Source organism: Condylura cristata, unplaced genomic scaffold (genome assembly GCF_000260355.1).
Source record: "Condylura cristata isolate star-nosed mole 26May11 unplaced genomic scaffold, ConCri1.0 scaffold00002, whole genome shotgun sequence".
In the NCBI taxonomy this organism is placed as follows: Eukaryota; Metazoa; Chordata; class Mammalia; order Eulipotyphla; family Talpidae; genus Condylura; species Condylura cristata.
Window position 1 is genome coordinate 54,854,568 of NW_004567103.1, and position 21,519 is coordinate 54,876,086.

Consider the following 21,519-nt stretch of genomic DNA (forward strand, 5'->3'; position numbering starts at 1 on the left):
CAATTAAACATGGACATACTTTTAGGTGATGAGCTAGGGCTGCTGGAAGCAATCTGCCTCATGCGGCTTCCGTGGCAGCTGAGAGCCACCAACTTGGAAATGATCGCCGTCTTTCCAAAGCCCACGTTCCCAACAACCACCGCGCCTCTGTTATCTGTCAGTTCTGGGTTCTTCAGGTTTTCTTCTATCTGGTGAAAAAGCCAATCCCTTCCCACGAACACAGAGTCTGTTGTTATGCTTGGTACTTCAAACAACAGAGGTTTCAACAAAATGTCTTGTGGTTTGTAGGGAGCAAATCGTGCTTAGGGGGAAAAAAAAAACAGGACCATTATTTTAGAAGAATGTCTTTTTTGATTTTACATAGTAAAAGAACTCAATCATTGTATGGTCTGCACTACACTTCATATAGCATTTGGTGTCCCCCACAAGGGAACTGTATTTCCAATATGCTTCTATTAATACTGGAGTATCATACCCTTTGTCTTACAAAGTGTCCTGGTGAAATGAGTTTCCAGTACTTTTACGTCCCTAAGTTATTCTTGTGACCTACCGCAGACACAGAGAGGGTAGAAACGGTGCAAGGACCAAACCATGTCTCATCAGCTTATTGGAAACAGTACTGAGGATGAGCTTCCTACATTATCATGTAGCGAAACAGAAATGTTTTCCCTGGAGTCAGGGACCCAGCTCTCATCTGGGTGTCACAGTCCTTTGCATCTGTGGCATGTCTGCTGACCACATAAGTGTGCAGCCAAAAAGACATGGGAGGGTGTCAGTACTGTCCAAGGCACTGAAATAAACCTGCCTTTGTTTTTTTGTTTATAAATAAACCAAAAAAAGACCCTAGAGATCATTAAATGACTCCCTTGACTTCAAAATAACATATTGTAGGATTAAGTTTCAACTCCAGAAGCAAATTAATCACATAAGTTAAGAAAGAAGCCCCAAACTTTTAAAAGGATAGCTGAGAGTACATTACAGGTAAAAATATTTGGCGCACACATCTCACATCCCTTTTTAGCAGTGAGTTTAAAAGCTGGTTATGGCAGACTGCCTGTGCCGAGAAACTAGCCCATCCTAACCACTATCACAGAAGGATAAATACCTTTGGCTTCCTGTGCCCTGCCTCCAGCTGTGTTGTGCCAAGGTAACCTAATGGACGTTCGAAGAGGAGCGTTTCTCTGTCCATCTAAGTAACTCAGATCTTCCAATTTGGTCGAGCTCGTTGCTGTAACAGCAAACCAAATTTCAGCATCTTCAAAGTTGACTTGAACATTACACCCAGGCCATTATAAATTACCAATTACTAAGTAAGTTCATTCAGGCTTTCAACAAATTTGACTTCAAGGGAACTTTGGTTTTGCTTGTTTCCCCCAGTTCATTAAAAAGTGGTGAAAACCAAGTGCCCCTTATTTTATTCTTAAGCTGAAGTCTGGTTGCCAGAACTTTATTATTCCTGGAAGAGACAGATTTCACTGTTACGTTTTTTTATAACAAAATCTGACAGTCAAGATCACTCAGAAAATCTTCAGTGCTTAGTGCGAATCTGCTGTCTTCCCTAAAGCCCCACTTCTGCTATTTCCTCTTGTTAACCGAGCTGCTACCACATGTACAATTCCCCAGTACACAGAATGCCACAGTCAGCTCTGTCAGCTCAATACCACGTGGACTTCACCAACAAACACACATATATAGAGACATTTACATACACAATACAACAGATCATATGTGACACTGTCTTTCAATACATGGCATATTCTTTAAATACTAAAAATGGGCACATTTACCTCTGACCAAATTAATGACTAAGCCTCAAAGCATTAAGGTTTTATTCAAACATACACACAGGATGGACTATAAAAACCACCAGAGTAAAGATTTATACTAATTCGAAGATACTGCAGTACATGTTCTTAAAAAAGGAAAAGAACTAAAGTCCTTTTATTTACATATACAACATAGATCACAAGGAGAGAAATATAAATGAAAGTAACCTCATCTGACCTGTGGGTAAAGTGGCCCAACATAAAGATCTGTCAATCTTAACATTATCTTCCAGGATAATACAGGGCAAATGAGGGAGAGTGACTTGAATTCCAAGGGCTAATAAAGCCATCAGTGGGACCAAATTTCAGGTTAGGCCAGCTGTTTGCTGAAAACCCTCTGGCTATATCCCTTGGTCCTGACACAGCTTCCAGCTGCTGACCACACCATCTGCCTGGGCTGGGTCTTTCCTGCATCCCCTCCGAAGAACAAAGTCCTGTCCTGCCTCCCACCAGAACCTTTTCACTCAGGCAGGCAAGGCGGTCTGGGGCTGATGGTGTGGCCTCTCGGGCCACAACTGTTTGCCCTATTCACCTTCCCAACCAGTGCAGATACACCTAAAATCTAGAATTTAAAACTCAAACACGTGGGCTTCTTGATCCTTTTGGGTGAAAATCCAGAGTTTACTGACACATGGTGTACATGTGTACATCAATACTCCCTGCATATCTTTTCCGGTAGAAAGATTCAGGCTGTATATCCAAAGAGGTCTTGCTTATGGGAAATTAATGGCAGCCTCTAGCTTCGGTCCAGCTCTTTCATAACCAAATTGTACAAAACTTCCTGGAGAGCCACCAGGACCAGACCTGTCACCCTCTCTACCTATCACAGCACAGCCTGGAACACATTTCTAGGGTCCTACCTGGGGAGCTGGGACTCAGACTTAGGCTTCTGTACATGTCCCTTTCCTCGGCACACCTCCTAACCAATATATTAGAGGCCAAAGTAGGAAGAACTGCAGCCATATCCCGTAAGCTGGTTCCTTTCAGAGCTTGGCCATCCACAGTTGTCAGACCTGCTGCCTCAGCCCTGGAGAATACAGGAACCTTGGTGCCTCCAAGGGGTTTCCTAGTCCCCCTTTTTTCCTGATCCCTTAGAACATGACATTCATTTGATAAGATTGTGACAACAGAAAGGATAAAGAATAGGAAACTATAAGGAGTTCCAAAAGAAAAGTTTGCAGAAAAGCCTTAGTATAATGCAGAAGTAGGAGATGGTGAAGTATCAAATCTCCACACCCCCTCTTACAGTGCTCCCCCCAGCTTCAGCTAAGGTATGCAACAAGATGACTTCAGCAATCCATGTCTCCATTTCAAATACAATTAAAGTGCACTGAAATGGGCATTGCTTGGCAGGGCAATAAGCCACCAGCTATAGCCACCTCTGCTAAACACTACCCCAGTGCTCCCCATGTCATGAGGAGGTAACCTGGACCACATTCTACTTCTTACACACATCCATGTAGATTCTCAGACATCACAAAGACCAGAATCATACCTGCTTCCAGTATTTAACAGTAAGTGCTTTTAAAATTCCAAACACTATTTAGGGCTGAGGAAAGCAAAGATAAAGTAATTATTTCATGCTGCTGTAAACCTACTGTAACATCACCACGATTTGACTACGCACTTATTGCACACACACACTGCACTTCCAGGAGCCTTGTTAAAGATGTGGCAGGGAAGTTTATACTCTTGTGTTTTGGGGTGGGGTGGCAGGGGGGGGGTGTGTATGTGGGTGGAGGGAGAGCAAAGAAATAGATCTGTTGAAATAGTATGCACTAACAGATCCAAGGTAAATGCCCTTAAGTCCAGGGCAGTTACCACCAGAGTTACAAGAAAATTGGATGTTAATTGTGTTTGTTGGTTTCCTGGAAAACCAAATAGTGACTCCTGAGAAAGCGTTTGAAAATAAAAAATAATAATAATAATAAATGTAGCCAGAAATATTAGAACCCAGTTACTCAACTTATACATTATCTAAGATATCACTTTAAAATCCTCTCACTCTATTTTTTAATAAAGAAAAAAAAGGTGCCCTTGTCATATATTTGGCACTGTATATAGTAATAACCTGATGGCAGTCTTCTAAAGCAAATTCATTCTAACACGTATTTTTACTAAGCAATCTCTGTGGAATAAGACTGTCTCTAAGCTTACCCACCTTATTGCTATTATCTCAGAAAAACAAAGTCACTAGATAGTGAAAAAACAACTACAATGGAACAAGTTCTATGACAGTGAAGGTTGATGAGCTTAGAAGCGTTTCCATGTCCTCAGCCCTTAGGGCCCAGGGCCCTGGGGCAGCTGTGAGCAGGAGCCTGGCGCCATCATCCCCTCACCTGCCACCTCTGTACCAAACACCTTTCCATCAGGTGGTGATGTGTGTTTGAAGGGATCATCACATCTGCATTTTTTCAAGAGCTTTCAGTTCTTTACATATTATTTCAGTCTTTCTAACATCGAGGGCTGCATCTTGTCCTATGTGTTGAGTTTGCCCTGTTACCCTAGATAACCCTAGCTGCTGACAGTCTGCACACTCTAAATTGCATTCTTTTCAATAATACTGAAAGATCTTACCATTCCTTTTAACTGAGGTTCATCTTGAGGGGTAGGGCAGTGAGCAAAGAATCAACCCAACTTCTAACTTGAGAAAAGATACCATAAGTGGAGCACTTACCTGTCTCCTTTCAAATTATGCTTTTAGTTTATAAAATATGTGAAGAAATAAGCAAACCCATTAGGCTAGAGAGTCACTGCTCAAACCCAGAGGTAAAACCCTCCCATTCCACGGGAGGTCTAGCCCAAGTGCATACGTAGAAACTAATGAGTGAGCACAGCAGAAATCAGAAAGCCCTGCTCTATAATCACTGCAGTCTCCTGGAAAAGCTCAGCTCACACCACTGTCACTTTACATGGCAGGAGATCACATAAAAGAACTTCAGGCAGAAAACATAACCCCAAACACAGTGCTTTTAACACTGGTAAATTAATGTATTAATGTATTTCCTAATTTTAAAATCGCTCATTAAACAAATACAAGTTTGCTGTTTTCTTGACGTCAATAAAGTATTTTGTTGTGGGATAATACAAACGAACCATTCACCATACGCTAGGTAAATGTGGTAAAACGCCTTGGGTGCAACATGTTATGTGGCAGGTAATGGGAGGACACAAAGCCTTTAGGAGCACCATCACTCAGAATGCAACAAAGCTCCCCATACTTCTCTCTTGCAGACATGCCAAATCCCTCTTCTGGAACAAAGCCATTTTATAGCCTTTGAAAGTGAATTAGAGTTGTGCCTCAGAACTTTTCCATTAGGGCCACTTATTTATCAGCTGTTTCAAAGTTCCATTGTAAAAAACATCACCAACAACCAGAGTGGCCGACCACATCCTGAATCAGCAAGCATAAATTACAGCAAAATCCTTTAATGTAGAAAGAGACACTCTGGCTCCATGCGTTAGTGGAAGATAAGTTCTAAGTGCTACATTCATAGCAAATGACCATAAGTTCCTCTTCTAAATTCAACCACAGAACACTGGAGTTAAGAAATTCAGGATCTTAAAACAGGCGGAACAATTCAAATGCAAAGTTGCTTTCCTGGCCATCCTTAGGCCTCTCTCCCTGGGGACAACCACCCACAGATAGGTACAGGGGTCCACTAACAACAAGCACGGGCTCCTAAGTATCATGTCCTTGTTTCAGCTGCCACATCTTGCTACAGCCCGTCTCTTTTGCCAATTTTCATTTCCTCAACAAGAGCTCTTACTTCCACTGCCTGTTATAAGTTCAAAGTCTCTTTAGAATAGAATTACACAGAAATTGAAGCTCCCGCCTGTATGAAATAAGTCTGAAGGTTGGGTAAGAAATTCTTTGAGCTGATATATATAACAAACTCACTCTAAACAACCATTCCTGTTTACCGTGGTATAATAAAAGGTCATGAATTCACTCAGGCTTGCAGTAACAAAACCAAGGGTAGAGATTATTTATACTTTGCTCCTTCATACACAGTCACATGGTCTTAATCTTAGATTTAAAGTAACCCAGAGTAGAAGAATCACTTAAAAACCATTAATGCAGCCTTATCTTATTTTCAGATGGGTAAACCAAGGCCTAGTAAAGCTACATGCCTGGTCCATGATCGCAAAGCTGTCTTGTGAGCCAAGTAAAGACAACAAACGTAGGCTACACTTCAGACCCAGCAAGGAAACGCTTTAAGGGGAGAGGCGTGGCCTTACCTGCAACAGAGTTGGGCCTTGGCATTATTAGCGAGCTGGAGCTCTGAGAATAAGGAACTGGACCATCTCCAGTTGAGGCTTCAGCTTTGGGAAGCACACTCTCCGCTGGCCCCGTGGGCTCTTCTTCTGCCACTGGAGAGCAATTATCTGCCCTGCGATCATGAAGCACTCCCTTCTGTGGCCCTAACCTTAGGCTTCCATCTTTGTTCCATTCCAAACTGGAGCCACTCCGGTCATCGTTTTCGGATGAACTTGTAATTGTGGCTGAAATGAGAGACCAAAATACTTCGAAGGAGGCCAGGCCACACTGGGGCTGTAGAGAGTTAACTAACACACACACACACACACACACACACACACAGCCCTCCCCACTATCAATGGAAAGTTTTCTGGTCCACAAAGATTTTTATCAAAGTATGCTGCATACAATGTACTTTGGTAAATTAGAAGGATGTTGCTTATCAGGGGAAATAAAATGCTAAATCATTCTATAGGGAAGGAAAAAAACTGATAGGAAGATAATGAAAATGCTGTCTAAAACTATCTGAGAGTTAATGGTAAATGTATGTAATTTGGAGATAATGTATCCTCTCTTTAACAAGGATGAACTGCTCACAGAAGAATTCATATCTCATTAAAATTCCCTTAAACCTTTAAATATTTTTTCCAAATTAACAACATTTGTGTATTGGTGGGAGGAAATTCTTATCTCATTAAATTCATTTAAATTTAGAAAGTTTTTCCAAATTAACAACATTCGTATATGGGGGAAGAGAGGGGGGAACACAATGGTTAATGCAGAAAAGATGCAGGAGAAAATCCATAAAAACAATTATAAAGTCAAGCAGAGAATTTGAGCCGCAGAATTAAACTTTGTAACATCTGTTGAAAACAACCCAGACTGATTTGTTCCTTTAGCAGCATAGAATGGAAAACCTCTAGGTAACAGCACAGGGAAAATACAAGCATGAAACAGGGATACTTGATTAACATTTAGCCAGCATGGAAAAAGATCCTAGAAAAGAGGAGGGATATGACAAAGGAAAGCAGCAATATTTGTCCTACATAGTTTATGCAAGCAGGCACTTCTAAAGACAGCGAGACCTCTGTGTCCCCCTCACAAACACCAGCATCGTGGACCTAGTGTTGGCTTATGTCCTTGAGAACAGGGGCCCTGTCCTCTGATCCCTTCTCTGTTTGGCTTCCAGCAGCTCAAGCCCTTAACAGTGAGGCTTAAATGTGAGCACCAAAGGTCAAAGTGTATTCAGAACCCAGCTGCCAGGATTACATGGTTTAGAGCACACCATGATGATACACACTGATAAGCAGAGGCCAGTGAATTAGCTCCAACAGTCTGTTATCTAGGCTCAAAGGGTCTAAAGGGGTTTTGTTTATTTTTACAACATTCTTTAAGGTTTAGAAGTAAAGACGAAACACTTTCCTTGCTGTGACCACAGAGCACTGTCACAATTCTAAGGCCTGTCTTTCTCCTGCTGCTCCAGTCTGGACACAGTCCTCTGGTTATATTTCTATTTACAAAGTGCGCCTACAAGGTACCAACAGCATAATGAACAGCACAGTGTCCGTAGATGTTTGCTTATTTACTTGATGAACAAATGAACAACTTCTGCTCCAGAGCGACTACATCCGTTCACAGTCACTACATTGAGTGTCTGTTACTGGTTCAGGTTGGCTAGTGTTATGTCTCTAGCCAAAGTGTAAGTTGATCTGGGAAGGCCCTGTCACACCTCTTGGGTGTTTGTCATTACTTCCAGTAATTCCAGGCATTCTCTCAGCAGTATGAAGCCATCTGTCTAGCTGAAATAAATTATAGCCTTCACTGTACTTTTCTTTTTTTTTTTTAAATAATATAATAGCTTATTTTTACATCATTTTGTGCATTTTTCTATCTTAGCTGCAATCCCCTTGGGCTTCCCATCACCAAATCACCCATGTGCCATCACCATAGTCCAGTGCATTTCCCTCCCCCTGTACTTTTCTTTTTTAAAATGACTCACTGATGAACATAAGGTAAGGATGAGAGCATCTATCCCAAAAACACCAGTGGTCCTTAGGAGCTGCTAACATTTACTAAAGGTTATAGATGTCAGGGATCGTACTAAGAATTTCATTTGTGCCATTTCTCATGTTATTTTGGCAATTAATTATTTACAGCAACCCTGTCAGTAAGATGTCATTGTGTGACAACCCCTGCTTTACAACTCCAATCTTTGGGGGCTCATAATGGTGAAATTAGCTACGGGGGAAAAAACGATAAAACACCACAACAAGTGAGTTACAGGAAAAGTTCCAAGGATGCGGATGATTTTGTTTGGTTTTACTACAATTTCTGTTTTACTGGGGGGTAGAAAATAAATGACTTTCCTCACTTGCTTTAAGTGTCCTGCTCTTCAGAATCAAATGCCCACAGACCTGAGCTCCAACTCAGACCTCAAGCCGTGGGAACAGGACTGTTCTTTTCTTCTACCTATTACTTCTTATTAAAGTGATAGCAGCAGCAGGATTTCAGGGTCCCAGGAAGCAGCTGAGGCCAGCACAGATTGTGACAGGTACATTCTCACCAAACAGTGACAAGTGCCCAGGCCCTGATGAATGACAACTTTCAGGTCCTGGCAGAGGAAGAAGAGTGGGTGGTGGGCCAAGGCCAACAGCTGCAGATATAGCAGCTGGGAAGAGAAGCCCCAGATGGAGTCACCATTCCAAAAGGAGCATATGTAGCTTTACAATATGTCTGTAAGTAGGAGACTCCCCACTACCTTCATGAAGTTCAGCTAAAATATCCTACAGATCACAGTAACCTGGCCCCAAGACACAAGTAGGGGAGACGCTCTGGAGTTAGAGTTCTCCATTAAGATGCTCTGTCAACAATGCCCCTCTTCACAAAATACCTGTCTGAGTACCAAACAGCAGAAATGGCCTACATGGTCTAAAACCTAGGCAGTAAGCATTCATCCTGGCTCAGGCATGATTAAGCTCTCAAATATCCAGGGGGTCATATAAAAACCCAACCTGTTCAGCTTCTCTGCAAAACCTAACAAACACACCAAAATCACCAGCTTCACAATCTCTTACAACAAAGTCCGGCTACTCAAACACACCCATTTTTCTTCTGAGCTAAAAGAAATCTAAATTCCTAATTAAGTTATTAACCCAATCACCTTCAGGTTAACACAAACAAATTAGAACAATATCTTAGTATTTTTAAAGTTCTGAAGAATAAATGATATTTGACTTTTTGCACAGACTGGATTATCTTTCTAAAGTTCCCAGTGACTCAAAAATCCTAACATTGTATTCCTTCAGCCAGAACAGATGCCAGCTTCTATAAATAAAAGCTTGCCAAGGTCACTCAGAATGAATTTCAACCACTTCTTTGACATGCAAGATTCTGTAAAAAGAACAATTTGTCAGGCCTGAAGTTTTACCAGGCTATGAGTTAGGTTGTGCCTCACACTTCAGTATCAGACTAACTTTGTTAAAGCTATGAACACTTTCGATTCTGTAGTTTGAAAATGTCTTTTAGCCAAACAAAGTTATCTTCCTCTATAGAAACAGCACCTTTAACCAGAACCAGTAGTGCACAGGGCTATGCTACTACTTCTGAACTATCCCAACACATGCATGATCATGCTATTTGTGAGAAGAGGTGGACTGCTGAGAACCATCAACCCTGCTTTATAGATATGCAAACAAACTTAGGAGAGACTGATAACACTCTGCCAATCTCTCAGTCTCTCTCTTCCGTGCGCTCTCTCTCACTCACTCACTCTCACACACACACACACACACACACACACACACACACACACACACACACACACACACACACACACACACACACACACACACACAGACAGAGTAGAATTTATTAGTAGTATGTCTAATAAAAGCTTTTTGATTGTACATGCACTGGTTTTAAAAATCCCCTGGGCCCTCCCTGGTGGTGCAAGAGATTAAAGCACAGTACTTTGAAGCTGTCCATAGACACTGCAGCATGAGTTCTACCCCAGCCAGGGAGGTGACTACATGGCACAGCAGACCTCTCCTGTCTCGCCCTCTGCTCCCCTCAGCAGTCTATTTCAGTCAGTTGGCCTGTTCTGTTCCCCACTCTGTCTTTGGTGAATCCTCTTTCCACCCGCCCCCCCATCCCACACCTCTGGTCTGTATCTCAGTTCTTGTATGCGTAAAAAAAATTAAAAAAATTAAAATTCCCTTTGCCTCGAACAAACAGTATCAGCACAGAAGACTCTGCTAAGTATCTGAGTAATATATATATATGCATGAAGTTAGTTTTGTTAAAAATGGTCACACAAATTGTTTTGTTCTGTAGGTTTCTATAACAAAACCTTTTTCTTTTCCCCTCCTAAGTTTTCTTTATTCCCTCTTTGCCTTTTGAAGGTTCTTTCTTTGTTGAACACAAAGAAAATTTAAAATAAAATTTAAAATTCTATTTAAAATAAAATCAGAAAAAAAAAAAAACAAAGTCAGTGTAAATCTAGGGCTCAGAAAGTAGCTTGGTGGTAGAAAATTCAACTGAGTAACATTAATGCAGAATTGTTTAGGAAGTAAGGGCCATATATTTGTCATCACATATATATCAAATGCAGAGGGCAGAGCGTTTCCTTTGAGCTGTGGAAAAGATACATCCCTCTGACTTAGGTTTGAAGCTTGGCTTCTTCCCTTTTGAGGGGCTCACAGGGGGATGTGACTCTTGGTCCAGTCCTAGGTATGGCATTTTTGTCTTTGCTTCGCAACCACCCTCTCATATATTTGAATGTGTTTTTTCATACTGACTAGCTGGAAACTTAAAGAGTAAAATTTTCCGATAACTTATAAGCAAAAAATAAAAATCTTTTAAGAACCCGACTTGTGACTTCAGCTTTTCTTATTCTTGTTTCCTTTACCTAACACACAGCACCTCCACTGAGAAAGCAATATCTTGTTCTACTAAGTGTGTATTTGTGAACATTCAAATTCATTGAGGAGGGAATAAATATAAATAAGTAACTACTCTTAGGAAGTAACAGTGATGAGTGACATAAATACTGTAACAGGGTTTACCAAATAGGGACTGAGTTCTTTCTTTTTCCTATCTACTTACTGAAAGCTCCTAACAGCCCTCTGGGCAGGAAAAGTCTTGCTGTGCCCCTAAATAGGGCTCCACACTACTCTGATTATGCTACACTACTAGCAGCAAATTTTGAGCACGTATCCAAGATACATGTATTTATAAATAACATGTAGGACTCTAATTTATTATAACATAAACTGTACACACAAAATACATATTTTTAAATGGTTTAAAAATACACCCCAGAAATGGGAATTTTCTCCAAGTACTTCAATGAATGTCAGTAGTCTAGATTTCCAAAGCCAGGGCTCTATGGAGAGTCCTTTATCCTTCCTGGAGTAGTGGGCAAATTTAGACACAAGGGCATCTGCAAAGTGCCTCACCCATATCATGAGTACTCAGCGTTTCCCCCCCCCCCGCCCCAAAACAGCTGAAGAAAATAAAATAGCACTGGAAAAACAAACGTCTCTTAACTTCTGTATTCAGTATAATGGTGACAGGAAAAGTTTAAAAGTTAAGACATATAATGACTGCTTATAAAAGTGGGAGGTGGGAAGTAGCAAGTAAAAAAGGATCATTTAACTATTAAAGATATCTGTACCTTTAACCTGCATGAATACAGATCATAAACAACTTTGAAAAGAGGAAGCAAAAAGTCTAAGTGAGGTCAGAGATATCCAAGAGCCCAGTCAAGAAAACCCATGCTGAAGACTCTGGCCCCCTGGACCTGACAGAAGGTTTTGCCCCTCTCCTTGGCACAGACATCCACCTGGTGCAGGCTTCTGTGGTGTCTTTCGGTGTCTTCTCAAGGGAGAAAGGGGTAGAAAGGTTGCATGGATGAAACCAGACTGCATGAAACCTCTGGCCAGAAATTCCAAACTACACTTCTCCCTCAGCCCCACCCAGAAACTAACATGGCACACGGGGAACAGACTAAGGCTACCTAGAGGGGCTGCTTTACCTCCTGAACCCAACAAGAAGAGGGCTCCAGAAAAGGCACTCAAGCACACTCTCCTGGGACGCTATCAGAAGGGCAGTCTGAGTTACCTGTGGCTCCAGGGAACTTTCTGGCTTCTCCTTCTGCAACTTTCCATGGACAACAGCTTGGTTCCTCCAGCCAGTCCTGTGAGACACGCCACAAAGCCCTGCTTCCCTTCTGGCCTTGCATAGGGGCCCTGTGCTCTGGCTTGCAACAGACAGATCTCTGTACCTAATCTCCAGCTCAGCGCTCACCATGTTGCGCAAGGCCTGCTCTGCTATGACATGCAGGGAGCAGGCCAGGGACCCGAGCCATGCCTCCACAACAGCATTCTGCAGGTCCTTTGACTGTGGAAACACCTAGAGGAACAGCTGGGCAGGGCATGGGGGAGGGGAGGGCAGGTCGGCCTTGTTCAGCCACACTGCCCAAACTCAGTGAGACACAGCAACTAAGAAACTCCAGGGGGAAGCCTGTGGATTTAAACATCAAATTTTCTAGAGGCAACATGGGCCAGTGCTCTAGTAAAACACTGTTTAACCTGTGCACTGCAGGTAGACACACTGCGGTTTCTGACAGACCAATGGCACAAGGTCCTTTTAGCGTGTGCTATCATCACGCACCTCAGAGCATAGTCTTGCACCAGAGGTGTCAATCATCACCCTGTTTCAAACGCTTCTCAGTAGTTGACATTTTGCCCAGACTCTCCAAGGACAGAAGGCCATTCTTTAGTCCCATGGGTGGATGTTTTGAAATAGTTACTATACCTTCTTCTCTTTATTGTTCCAGCACTCAACAAACCTGTTCCTGGTACACAGCAGGTGCCAATAAATGCTTGCTATACCAACAGGACAGCCTAAAGAATCCAACCACTATCTATACAGAAGTACAGGTGCTCTGCTGATTGGAATCATCAAGGAGGATTTCTTTTGCACATGCATTACGTATGTTACTGAATTATATATGTAAAGACAAATTTTCCTCCTTCACCCAAGAGATTTAAAAAAAGCTTCTATAATTAAGGATGATTTTTTAAATTGCAGGCAATGTTAGCAAAATGAATATTAACACCAATCTGAGACACGCTAAATAGTTATTACCAAATCAATTTCAGAGCATTTGCATTGCGTAGCAAACAGGGCAATACCGGTGGCAGCAAGCAGCATTAGCATAACTCAAATGGGCAAGATTTACAAGTGAAAAATAAAAATAAAGAACAATTTTCACTTGCAAGCTGATCATTTCCTGGGGACAGCAAGTCCACCATCTACAGCTACCTCTGAAATCACCATTTTATAGCCTCTGAGGGCACAGGGAAGAGCTGTGGAAAGATCAAGCCAACCCACAATGACACTGTTGTGTCCATGGCAACTGGGTAGAAAAACAACTCATACCAAACTCTAGAAAGGGCCAGTGTTAAGTAGTTTACTGCAAGTCCCTTTTGTTGTACAAGTGTTTTCTGTGAAGGTGTCCCCTGCTTAGGTTCACACCAGCCCCCAGCTCCAAAGTGAGCAGGAGGAAAAGGAAAACAAAGCCCCACTTCCCCAAAGAAAGGTGAGAGGCAGCAGGAAGAGCCCACATTTTTGCTTAGACCTCTTCAAGTTCTGAGCACTTAATCATCCTGAAAGCTACCTGGCCAGGTGGAATGTGGTGGCTCAGGTGAAGACTGACACACCTGCTCCACCTGGGAGATGTAGCCACAACCTTCATGTGGAATGCCCTCCCTACATGGAGCTCTCCTAACTCACCTCTCAAAAGGAAACAGATTCAGACACTACACAACTAATTTGGAGATTATAAATGTCAGCAGGTACAAGCAGAGAGCAAAGGAAGGGGACAGAAAGGCTGACTGGCTTAATAGCCACACCCTCAGTCAGAATTTTTCTAATTGCCACCTCAGAGTCCTTCTCCAGGGCACATCTATCATTGGCAGATTGGAAAGACTAAGTTTTTTTTTTTTTTTTAAGATTTATTTATTTATGCATACAGAACTGGGGTACAGGCTAGAGGTATGGGGGTTGAGAGGATTCCAAAGACTGGGGGGTGGTGGGTGGCAGAACAGACAGACTGACAAAGTACACTGCTGAGAGGTGCAGCGGGCTAGAGAGAAGAGGTCTGCTGCACCATGTGGATCACCTCACTGGCCGGGGATGGACCTTGTGCTGAAGCAGCTGTGGCAAGCACTACAGTGCTGCGCTTTACCGACTGCACACCGGGGAGGGCCCTGGGCTTACTAATTTTAAGACTGTCATAAGAAAGCTACGTTTGGTTTGTTTCTTTTCATGTAATATCCTCTTTCTTCTTAAAGAGAGAAAGAGCCCACTTCTTTGAAGCAGATACATACACACATAAAAATGTTGAACATAACTGAGACATCAGTAAAGAACAGTGTTTAAATGATAAATGTTTTAAGGTCCACTATTGGCAGAGATGCTTTGTTAAATCACACTGGTTTCCACACACATTCCAACAAATATGTAATTTTTACTAACGTGTGATTTGATTAGTCCAGTCTACAATTTCCATTTGTAACAGTTGGAAGAAGTTATATTCAAAAGGCACATCGCTCAGAAAAGATGCTTTCTCAGGCATGGAGGAAACACCTCTAACAGCTAATTCCCTATGGAGTTTTCCTTTTCAAAGCAAGTAATGTAAATGCTGCTTTATGGTGATTGGGTGCGTCTAGGTTTCACATTTGGAAGGTTTTCACTTTGCATGTCAGACACCAGCTTTTAGGTAATGGCAATGATTTTTATGTGTAGAGAGTAAGGAATTTTAATTAAAAATAAAGAAGATATTCATAGGGAATTCAGATAATCCCATACAGCTTAGTCAATATTTCTACATGACAGAATTATTATACTTCTAAAGACATTTATGTTGGGAGAACCTAAACCTCCTGAAATAGGATAAGGTGTGACTCCCCTATGCAAAGCACAGTAAGGTTGGAACAAGGGCTAGCGAGGAATCTGCTGAGCTCTGCCCTAAACAGAGAAAGGCTGGAGGGCCCCATAAAGTCTCTGTAGTCTTTAGCCTCCCTTTTTTCCTACTAAGCAGCTCCTTTAAAAAACAAAAAACTCTATACCAGTAATGTGCCAAAACCAGTGGACACAAGACACAGGCAGGGGATGCGGTGACAACCCTAACGCTGTCCAGACCTGTGGGGACACAGCTTCCCTTCATAACATCTGCTGAAAAAATATTTAGATTAAATATAGTCACCATGGTGGGAGACAGCTAAAATACTAAGAGGAGCCCAGGAATTTTTTAAAAGATGGGTTAGCACGGTTTGAAATTTCCCTTAAATGCCCCAAAATAAACTGCTAAAACTGTACATGAGCTCCAGTCTGAGCTCTGTAGGAGCCGACAGCTACCTGGTGCTTAAAATGCCATGGCAGCTGTGAGCTGTATGCCACCCACCCCCCAAAACCTTTGCCACTCCAAACCTAGCTCTCTGGGTTGACAAATCTTAACTTAAAATGGAAAATTAAATGGAAAGCTGTTTCGTCCCTTCTCCAGACCCTATGAAATTTGGAACATGGATCCTACCAAGCTTATTTTACAAGCAGCTGCCAGGCCTTCCAGAGCAGGAAGCCAAGCTATCTTACTTTCATCTCTGGCCACTAGCATCACTGTATTCTTGAATAATTTTACCCTGCTAAACATTTAAGATGCCCAAAGGCTGCCATTCCCAGGCTACACCTTTTCAAAACAGGCATGTTCTTCAGGTAGAAAAAGCACATACCCCACCCCCAGGAATCACAGAACCACACCTGAGTTGCTCCTCAGAGAGGTAATGGAACTTGCCTACCCTGTACTGACTTAGAAGGAAGCACTTTTCCTCCCCAGGCACCACCACTCCTGCCTCTTCAAAGATCTGTGGTGACAGCCTGCCTAGAGAAGAAATACAGGCTTTTTCTCTTCTCCTCCCTATACACCTCCAGTGTGTTCTCTGGCACCAGATTCTAATTCTGCAGTCATGGAAGGAGCAAGAACAATGGAGCCTTGTCCCTGGTGTGGCGATTCCCCTCGCAGCCACCTATGGCCCTTGCTCCCTGCCAAGAGAGCACCAGAAGAAGCTGGGGGGGGGGGAGGGGGTTGTCTCCCTAGAAGTGGGGCTTACGTAATAAGCAGTTCTTCATGCCCCCCTCTTCATCTTGATTGTCACCACTATTCATGTCAAGGCAATATGTTGGCTTGAGCTAAGAATGAAGGGGCAGCCTCAATGACGTAAAAATATAATTTAACACTGATTACAAGGCGCACCTTAAAAAGATCTGACAATATCAAATGAGAATGGGAATTCTGAAGTTTCTTTATAAACCAACTAACATTCTCTCCTTCAATGCAACCTGATACTAGCAACAGTTAATTTCTCATTCCCAACTTTGTGTTAAGAGCCCAGTAGGTAGCAAAAATAATATAAATGAGACACTTTTTCATGTGGGAATAAAGTTACATAAAAAAAACAAGAATAAATGGAAGAAAAATATTGAGGTGCTATTTGGAAAGCACAGTGGGACTAAACAGGGAATGGTGGAACAATATTAAGTACTAATTAAGGGTCTATTCTACAGCTCAATTATTTATCGACACTGCTGCTTTCAGAACACTTGAAATTACAAGCACTGAAATTTCAACAATAGAAATGAATGAATGAATGATGAGAGAATGAGGGTGGTTTTACGTTACTGAAAAGTTTCTGTCACAACAAGAAACCTTGTAGCACTGGCCAACTCCTTATCTCTGCAAGGATAACCTCTACAGAGGAGAGGATATTTCAGAGCAGCTAAGAAGTCTGGGAACAAAATCATTTGTTATCATAGAATACCAAAGATCTAGCAATAGTAGGTGGCTGAGAAGAGACAGGGCATGAGAACAGAAGTAACAAAGGAAAAATTAGTTGAACTAATCCAAACAGCAGGAACAGAGGCAGAGTGAGAAGAGAATGGAGAATTAGAAATAAATCTGCTAAAAAAAATCCTTGATCAACCATTTATATGCAATATTCAGAATGAGGTAGTATACACAGGAAGCATATTATTGGTTGAACTGGGTGGAGGAAGTAGAACATGGCTTCTAATGTTTACAACATTGCTTTCTAGGGTGATGTAAAGGTTCTAAAATCAGACTATGGGGATGATGGCACAACCCTGCATATATCATTCAATAGCTTAAATGGGTGGTAAGTATAATATGTGAACTGTATCTCAATAAATCAAATTGAGCAAAACAAAAACCACTGGAGATGCTGAGCAAGTTCAAATTGAGGGAAGAGGCCATCATTTTCCTCCCTCATGTTGAGGGGGCCCTCACAAAGCTACCATCAGATCTAGACCAGGAAACCCACAACCTGCTCCCCTGAAACCCCGAGGTCTTCCGAGGCAATCTCCAAAATGCAAGCTGGATAAACCTGCAACTTGACTTTTCAGATGGTACTTGAAATTGCAGGTAGCCTGAGAAAGTATGGGCTCAAATGTGATTTCATTTGACTAATGTGGAAATGAGGTTCAGTTCACAATAAATTATAAAATACTCCTCAAGGACACAGCCATGGTTCAGTTAAGTGGCTGCTGATCAACAGCTCCATCTTTAACCAATGATGAGCAATCCATCCAGTGGCCCCAAACGTTTTGTACCTAAAAATCACCAAGCTTGATACTCAAGAACTCAGGCCCACCTTCAGAAGAATCAATGTAAGTCTGCCTGGGCTGAGATGTGAAAATATGAGTTCTTAATTCTCTGGATTACTCTGGAAGGGACTAGACACTACTGGACTAAAGAATCTTTAATCCTTTTTTTTTTTTTTAAAGATGTATTTTTTGATGCATACAGAACTGGGGTATAGGCCACAGGTACAGGGATGGTGAAAGGGTTCATAAGAGAAAGAATGGGAAGCAGAACAGGCAGGTCAATGAAGTACACTGCTGAGGGTGAGACAGAAGTCTGCTGTGCCATGTGGATCACCTCTGGGCTGGGGATCGAACTCACACTAAAGTGGTTGTGGCTAGCTTGCACTGCTGCATTCTAACCCACTGTGCCACCAGAGAGGGCCGAATCCTTAATTTCATAAAGAAGGAAAGTAGTATACAAAGAACTCAATTAAACATTGCTCAAGTCACCTACTGACTAGTTAGTGCCTAAAAGCCAGGCCTTGAATCCTTGTCCTTTGACCATCAGTGGTGGGTGGGGCTTACGGGATGGGAGAGGCATCCTTAGAAAATCCTAACCTTAGAGCAGTGGTCAGATCCAATTACAGTCACATGACAATGACAGGGATACAAACTGAGAAATGCTTCATTAGGCAGTTTCGCTGTACAAACATCATAGAATTCTTACACAAAACTGATGGTATAGCCTCCCACACACCTAGGCCACATTAAGCAACCCCCATCTTATATGCTGTTTCTTGTCAAATGTCATGTGAAGCATGAGTGTAAAGCAGGTGCTTGAATACCACTATTTGGCTAAACATATTTCATTCAAACATCGCTGAGGAAAAAAACGATTCCACATTATAGCTATTAAAGTCAGTTCCCAAGAACCTATTGATGGTGTTAGGTGAGCCTTTACTGTAAAAACAAACAAAAAAAACTAAACTGAAAAACAAAGGCCTAAGGAGAAGCAGCTGATGTTAAGGTCAGGCTGAGAGGACTTCTCAATTCAGGCAGCTATTTCATGGTCCTGTTACTGTTATATGTCCTCATGGTCCTGTTATGTGTACTTGTGGGTCTGGATCCCCCACAAATGCAACTAACTGATGAGAAGGGAAGATTTTTATAATTTCACAGGCCAGATTTCATCTGGAGTCTGTCTTATCAAATAAGCCCAGTGATATCAAATAAATACCAAGGAATGTAAAAGCAGATGCTTCCTCTCTGGACTGCACCAGGAGCCGGTGCCATCTGCAAAGGACAGGGTGGGCTCTGGCAGACAACCTTCACAGACCACGCTAAACCCGTTAAGGAGTGCCTAGAGAATGCTCTGGCTGACGTGCAAGGAGCTGTGACATGACCGAGCCGTGTGCTTCTTACCTATAATTCCACTGTCCTTGCTTTCCAGGGTGGAACTAGGGCTGCTAATGGTCTCACAGGGACTTTTGTTGGCTGCCGTCTTGCTGACACAGCTATTCAAGGTTGAGCAGGGGCTATCGGTGCTAGGAGATGCGGTGCTGCTTGTTAGTGTGGAGCAAGGACTGATGCCTTGGCTCAGAGCTGTGCACTGCAAGACGAACGGAAGGAGGAGTTAGCACGGCTTACACAGGACACTGCCACACATTCTTTTGTTGTTGACATTATACCAATAAAACTCACAACAGGAAAACAGAAAACAGTCTTAAATATCGAGGGAGCTGAATATAAAGAACTAGAGATATAATCTTCCAAATTTTAAAAGAGAAATTCTGTTCCCCTTCCTTTAATTTGCTTTTTATTAATAGGGGCAGTCTTAGAAATAATTCAGCGGGAAGGCACATCTGTAAACCGAAATCGTAAACAGGCAGACTTCCTTCATTTAAAGTCTGCAGAAGACAAATGGGTTCTTTGACCTCTATATGGAAAAGCTGGGCATTCGGTTTTTGTCATGTTTTACAAGCACTGCAACCTGATTCAATTCCTGGAGATTTATGGGCACTGTGATCAGGGGAAGGAGACTGGTGGCCACTGCAATCTCAATCAACACATGACACCCTTGCAGAGACCCTGGCAGGGGTCAGAAACTCAGGCCCCTCATTGCTATTCAAACACACACAACTCGGAAGTGGCTGGCTGCTGCTCCCTACGATGGTGAGTGCTCTCCAAGTAGATGAACCATTTGATCTCATCTTATTTTGTCTCTGCCTCATCTGCTATAAATCTTTGCCTCACCCCACTGACCCTCCAAAATCTCAGCTGCTAAAAAAGCCCAGGAAAGCACACACCAAAGCAGCCAGATGAGAAGAATGGTGCTATAAAGAGTCATATTACACTGAGGATTTCTTCCTGCCACTTTAATTCTGTTAGCCACTCTTCCCCAGTGGTGACTAGAAGGCTAATGTGGATATTTTCCTACATTATGCACCTTTCTGCCTCTCCTCACATTCCCACTGCAAAAACGTACAAACTGTAGAAATAAATTTCGATGCACAACAGCCCAGACTCATTTGACTGCGTAATGGCTTCCCCGCCCAGAAGGGGGAGAAGATGGTTATCCCTTCATTTATCCTCTGAGCAGGTATGAAATGCAGTGTCTTCCTGGGGTATTACCATGGTTTCATTTTTTTCTTCAATGGTTATGTGTGTAGCAGTTGGAATCCCTTCTCCCAGTAAAAATCCCAGCCTTGTCAACAGTTCTTGAGCTGCCGGCGAACAGCTCGGTTCATTATCGGTCTTTGCTTCTGGAACAAAGAAAGAAAACAATGAAGATGCCCCTCTGGGGAATTTCAGTATCGCATCTGGATGAGTTGGCACTACAGCTGCTTGTCTGGCACTTTTGCGTATTTTTATAAAATTCACAAAGTTTGACAATGCTGCCTGTCCTTGAGCAACACATTCTAATTAAGAGGCTGTGACAGGTTAAGAAAACAGTAAAAGAGAAACTCCTAGTGCAAAGGGTGAAGTATTTGACTTGAGTCAGAGAACACGGCGTCATTATGCGATAGTGATTCCGATTTCCATGCCATGTGAAAAATGGGAACTTTAGACACCAAGAGGCAAAAAAGGGCTACCCTTCATCTGGCTCTTACAGAGCACAGTATGGCCAAAGCCCACAGGAGACTGAAAGGGAGTACACCGTAAGTGGCAGGCTGGCAGGGGTCCAGGCTACTTAGACGTTGGGGTAAAACTGAAACCCAAGCCCTTATTAAACAGATGGGCCATAACTGCTCCTGTGGAAACACAGCCTATCTCACAGCAGTGGAAGTCCAAACCAAGATTCCAACTCGAGGGTCAATCACCAGGAATCCACGTTGAAAGATTTTAAATCCCAGTAAAATGTATCCCAAGAGACAGGACCCTGTACATCACTGGAGACCCAGCACGGCAGTGCAGGAACAGCACCGGCAACGTGGGGGCGTGGAAAGCGCGGCTGTGCTCCCTGCACTGCTCCACACAAGGCTGGGGACAGGTCAACCTGAAGATGGCAGGAGCCTTGCCTTTCTCTGGCCTTTCGCCTCTTTGCACTTCAGGTAGTTTCAAGTTGGGTTTGATTTAAGTCTTGAGCTAGAGGTGAACCTTGTGTCCAAAAGCCGAAGGGTACTTAATTATGACTAGCAGAATGATATTCAATATCTGCATAATTTTGGCATCTCTCGTACACCTTAGCATCCTAAGTAAGGTATTATACAGTCCATGCTTATACAAGTGAGAACTTAAAACAATATGTAACATGTAAAATAGTCATGAATC

At 42.5% G+C, this 21,519-nt stretch overlaps 1 protein-coding gene across 2 annotated transcripts in view; it reads right to left on the minus strand.

The window, feature by feature from the left end:
- The window catches only part of TANC1 (tetratricopeptide repeat, ankyrin repeat and coiled-coil containing 1), a 229,335-nt gene that overhangs the window by 57,597 nt on the left and 150,219 nt on the right, over positions 1-21,519 (minus strand). The window contains exons 7-11 of one of the 2 annotated variants that reach the window (XM_012726872.1): positions 20,380-20,507; positions 19,171-19,357; positions 6,069-6,332; positions 1,106-1,228; positions 20-301 (exon numbers count right to left, since the gene is read on the minus strand). In XM_012726872.1, the coding sequence (XP_012582326.1) occupies positions 20-301; positions 1,106-1,228; positions 6,069-6,332; positions 19,171-19,357; positions 20,380-20,507 (984 nt within the window). Of the gene's footprint in view, positions 1-19; positions 302-1,105; positions 1,229-6,068; positions 6,333-19,170; positions 19,358-20,379; positions 20,511-21,519 lie in introns of both variants that reach the window. The other variant, XM_004674876.2, reaches the window with a different exon arrangement.